At 33.5% G+C, this 5,010-nt stretch overlaps 1 protein-coding gene across 1 annotated transcript; it reads right to left on the bottom strand.

Moving 5' to 3' along the window:
* On the bottom strand, nt 1,158-3,013 carry LOC104711126 (UDP-glycosyltransferase 76E6-like). The gene is made up of 2 exons (XM_010427808.2): nt 2,279-3,013; nt 1,158-2,189 (listed from the first exon to the last, which is right to left on the bottom strand). The coding sequence occupies exons 1-2, from the start codon at nt 2,748-2,750 to the stop codon at nt 1,306-1,308; spliced, it is 1,356 nt and encodes a 451-aa protein (XP_010426110.1). The 5' UTR covers nt 2,751-3,013; the 3' UTR covers nt 1,158-1,305.

Raw genomic sequence — 5,010 nt, 5'->3', positions numbered from 1 at the left:
TTATCTGCTATAAATAATTAAGTAATATGTTTTTTTTTTTTTACATTTTATTTACAAGTGTATAAGTAAGCAATTTAAATGTTATTTTATAAGTTTTTATAATTTGTAAAATATTTATGAATATTATATTATTAAATGTTATGATCTTAAATATGTTCTCCCAAAAACTAGCTTTTTAACATAAGATCTTAACTACTGATCTTACATTATTTCACTATATCTTTATTCTAAGAACACCATAATCAGTTCCCCCATTTTTTTTACCTATGATCTTAACAACTGATCTTACATTATTTTCACTATATATTTAATCTAAGAACACAAAAAAAAGTTCTCCCATTAATGATGCCCTAATATGGAATGTGATGAAAAAAAATGCAATGGATGAAAGTACGATTGGAGACTACCCTGGACGTGAATTGAATTGATCCATTTCTTTTGGCAAGGAGACTGCAAAGCGTGTTGAAGAAGTGAATTGATCCGTTTCTTTTGTTCCTTTGTGCTCATGTATCTTAATAGTTTCTAAAGTTAGAAAAGAGGTTATGGTAACTTTAGCTCAGTTCCGGGCCTACCCCGTTTTTCACAGAAGATTTAAGCTTCTCTTTTTAAAGAAGGGCTCTCTCCTACATCCCAGCACCTTTGTCGTCCACGATCAACCTCTTCACAGCGCTCTCAACCTCTCCTCTATCCACTTTACCTTCAAGTAAAGTGTTTTCACATGTTGGAATCATTGGAGATACATGTCCTTGCGCCACACAACCTTTCTCCTCGCCTGCTTTTTTAATACCTCAATGTATTAGTTATTGGTTCTAGTTTGATTCAATGTTAGGAACAACTAAGAAATAGTCTTCTCAGCTCCATGCTCTGCGATTTTGTGTTACTCTTGTCCTCAGCATCTATGAGATTCATACAAAGAAGGATATTTCTGATATAAATAAATGCCATAAGAGTTCTTACTTGTGGACACTAGTTCATCCGTATTGGTATGTTTAGTTAGCTCTCTTCACATGTGACATGTAGTAGATGGTGTATGCGAGTAGTTACATCGATCTCTTTATCTTGTTAGAGAGTAATCAAAGACAAAAGAAAAGATGTTTTTGTCCTCGTCTTTTTTCTGATGCAACAATTCTATATTGAGAAAACTGCAAAGAGGGAACTATAAGGAAAACATAATTCAAGCTGTAAACCCAACATCGAATACAACTTTTATTTGCATAAAAAAAACCACACACTTCTAAATTTTGCAAGATCAAGCTTGATCTATACAATTCAAGTGTCTTTAACAATACATGAAGATGAACAGTTTCACATTGTCTTCAAGTACTTGACAAGCTCATCAAAAGCGTTGTATGAGGTACCCCCACTTTTCATAGAGGCTTTGAGCTTCTCTTTTAGAACAAGGGCTCTCTCCTGCATCTCGGCTCCTTCTTCGTCCACCATCAACCTCTTCACAGCTCTCTCAACCTCTCCTCTATCCACTTTACTCCCTTCCACCTGAAACCCTATCCTCCAAACACTTTCTATATACATAGCGTTCAACTTCTGCTCGCCATGAAAAGGCCTACAAATCATTGGAACTCCTTCTGCAATGCTCTCGAGTGTTGAGTTCCATCCACAGTGGGTCCAGAATCCTCCCACCGCAAGATGTCCAAGTACTTCTATCTGCGGTGCCCGTTTCACAATGTATCCTCTTTCTGAAATCATCTTACTGACTTCTTTTGGCAATGACTCTATCCCATTGAAGCCAGGGCACGAACGTGGTCGGATGACCCATAAAAATGGTTGGTTGCTGTTACACAATCCCCAAGCCATCTCCAGAACTTCCTTGGTTTCCATTTGAACTACAGTTCCCATGCTTACGTATATCACTGACCTTGGTTTCTGCCTGTTCAGCCAATCAATGCAGCTCCTGTCATCTTCAAGTAAACTAGAAGGTGCTGAATCTGTCATATTGTGAAGAGGGCCTATAGCGTACATCGGAATTCCAATTTTTTGTTCCAACCATGACAGAGACGAGTTCTCTAGACAGCTCACCGTGTTGATGATAACAGCGGAAGCTGTTCTTTTGTTAGCTACTTCCCTACATAGCTCAAAAAGGTCTTCTAGTGGCCCGAATCCTGAAGTCGGTAGGTCTTTGTATCGTAATGGTGGATACAAATTTTCCACCATCTTTTCTTGCATTCCAGGATCTGCAAAACAAACAAAAAAAGAAATTTTTTTACAAAGTTTAAGTGAAACGAATGGTTTTCGGATGTGTTATTAATAATGTTTTGGGCACCTTCCATATCAACCGAGAACTTGTCAGCATTGAGTTTACTTAGTACACAGCATGAAACGTAATTTGTAGCACTTTCGGTGCTGAAGATGACACTGGGAAGGTTGAACTCCTTGGCTGCAGCTCCACAGAAGTACATGAACTCGTCGTAGATGATACAAGCAATATCACTGCCTTGTTGTAGCAGCAACTGAACTATACAGTCCTTGAAGCTTGCCTCACTGGTTTTGTTGAGCTTTATCATAAACCCGATTCCTCCTTGATCAGACTCTCGTAAGCTTTCTTTAATGGTGACAAACTGAAAGCCAGGGAAGTGTTGAGAAGATGAGCTAACTTGATTGAAGTGTCCCTCAACAACTGTAATTGAGAATCCCTTCGAGTAAAGGGCTTTCCCAAGTTGCAGCATTGGAGTAACATGACCTTGTGCTGATATTGGAACTAACACTATTCTTCTCCTGGCTTCCCTTTTCTCCATTGCTTATTTGCTTATTACCCTCTTTCTCTCTTGTCATCATCTCTCAATGCGGAACACATCTAAATAATTGATCCAAATAATTATTAAAATCCCATTTGCATTGAAAAGTTTTTGCAATCGTCCAAATATGCCATATTATATAGTAAAGTCTTCCTCGTGTGGCACAAACTCTTTCTAAACCTCTCTACACGTTAAGGTGACATTTATAATAGTGACATTAACTCCAAGAATAACATGTTGGTTGTTTTGGAGTTTTAAATAATAATTAAGATGTCACGAGTGTCTTTACTTTTATAGTAGTATCCAGATATAACAAAATTTCCTCAGAAGTGTTTCACCGAATTTGGTGCAATTATTCCAACAAAGTCCAAAGAGTTGGTACGTAATAACAATATATATATATATTTTTTTAAAGTAGCTACACGTTAATGTGACATTTATAATAGTGACATTAACTCCAAGAATAACATGTTGGTTGTTTTGGAGTTTTAAATAATAATTAAGATGTCACGAGTCTCTTTACTTTTATAGTAGTATCTAGATATAACAAAATTTCCTCAGAAGTGGTTCACCGAATTTGGTGCAATTAGTCCAACAAAGTCCAAAGAGTTGGTACATAATAACAATATATATTTTTTTTAAAGTAGCTACAGGTTAATGTGACATTTATAATAGTGACATTAACTCCAAGAATAACATGTTGGTTGTTTTGGAGTTTTAGATAATAATTAAGATGTCATGAGTCTCTTTACTTTTATACTAGTATCCAGATATAACAAAATATCCTCATAAGTGGTTCACCGTATTTGGTGCAATTTTGTTTTAAAAATCTCCGGTTAACACCGATTACGTCCCGCAAAATCGCTAGATCCACTTTCTTTGTCTCGATTAATGACTAATTTCCGCCTAGAATCAATTATCTAATTATACCTGTCTAATTTGATTATAACCCGTCTAATCCGATTACTTCCCGCTTAATTGTTATTTAAACATTTAAATTAAGAGTTTATGATGTTTTACAATAACTAATATACAAACTTTTAATGAAAATCATAAATTTTCTTTTAAAATTACGTTTTTATGTGTTTACCGTAATTTTAAAGACAATGCTATAGTTTTATATTTTATTTGATATTTTTATTTTAACATAAACAGAATTAATACATATACTTAATAATATATATCTTTATTTTATTAGTAATTTAATAAAAATAATCCTAAAACTAGACCCCGATTAATTTCCGTTTAATCCCCGATTTTCTTGCTAGGCGCTAGGCCCACCCCAACCGCCCAACTAACGCCTAGCGATTTCTAAAATAAGGGTGTAATTAGTCCAACAAAGTCCAAAGAGTTGGTACATAATAAAAATATATTCTTTTTAAAAGTAGCTACACATATGGTTCTCCAATCAGTGGCGGATGCAGAATTATTTTATGTATGGGGCATAATATATATTTTAATAACATTATTGTATGTTTTGAAATATATATATATATATATTGTATTTTAATAGATTAAACTGAAAATAAGCCAAATTTTTAAAAGTACTGTTTACATTGTTTATAAATATACTTAATTACATTACATATACTATAGATATGTTTAATTTATTAATTAGAAAAATAAACATTTATAAACTTACAATTCACTATAAAATATAAATACATACATTTAAATTTATTTATCTAACCATCTCACACAAATTTTTATTTTAAAAAATTAATAAATTAACTATAAAAGTGATAATATATATAGTTTAATTTTACTAATTTAATAGATTTACTTACAGTTTTCAGTAAGCTATATGTATACTATACAATATAAATATATGAATTTAAATTTGTTAAAGTTAAGCTGGAAATAGGAAAATAAAATATAGCTGGAAAGCCCATAATTTTATTTAAGAAAAAAAGTGACAAAAAATAAAGAAAATGTGGAATGTAATAAGTTTAAGTGTTCAACGACATATTCGAACCTACAATCAAAAGGTTGCATAAGGTGTTAATTATCCAACTGAGACAAAGAGTCTAATTGAACATACATACTAGCAAAATTTTAAAACTCAGTTGAGACTTCTCTATAATCGCAAGACCACTAACAAGGTTACTGTGCAATGAGAGAGAGTTCAACTTTGACGAAGATTGTTTGAAGGCTTTCAACGAGATCAAGGCAGCCCTGATTACAACTCCAATTGTTCAAGCTCTAGATTGGGATTACCCACTGATGATTATTCACTCTACCTTACTCGCTTGGACCTATG

The sequence above is a fragment of the Camelina sativa genome, chromosome 9 (genome assembly GCF_000633955.1).
Source record: "Camelina sativa cultivar DH55 chromosome 9, Cs, whole genome shotgun sequence".
In the NCBI taxonomy this organism is placed as follows: Eukaryota; Viridiplantae; Streptophyta; class Magnoliopsida; order Brassicales; family Brassicaceae; genus Camelina; species Camelina sativa.
The sequence above is the reverse complement of the archived record's forward strand: the minus strand, read 5'-3'. Positions and strand labels throughout refer to the sequence as shown.

Coding starts and splice junctions, on each gene's coding strand:
- LOC104711126 (XM_010427808.2), bottom strand. CDS start 2,750: ATGGAGAAAAGGGAAGCCAGGAGAAGAATAGTGTTAGTTCCAATATCA. Junction 2,190..2,278: donor GTTCTCGGTTGATATGGAAG/GTGCCCAAAACA, acceptor TTTGTTTTGCAG/ATCCTGGAATGCAAGAAAAG.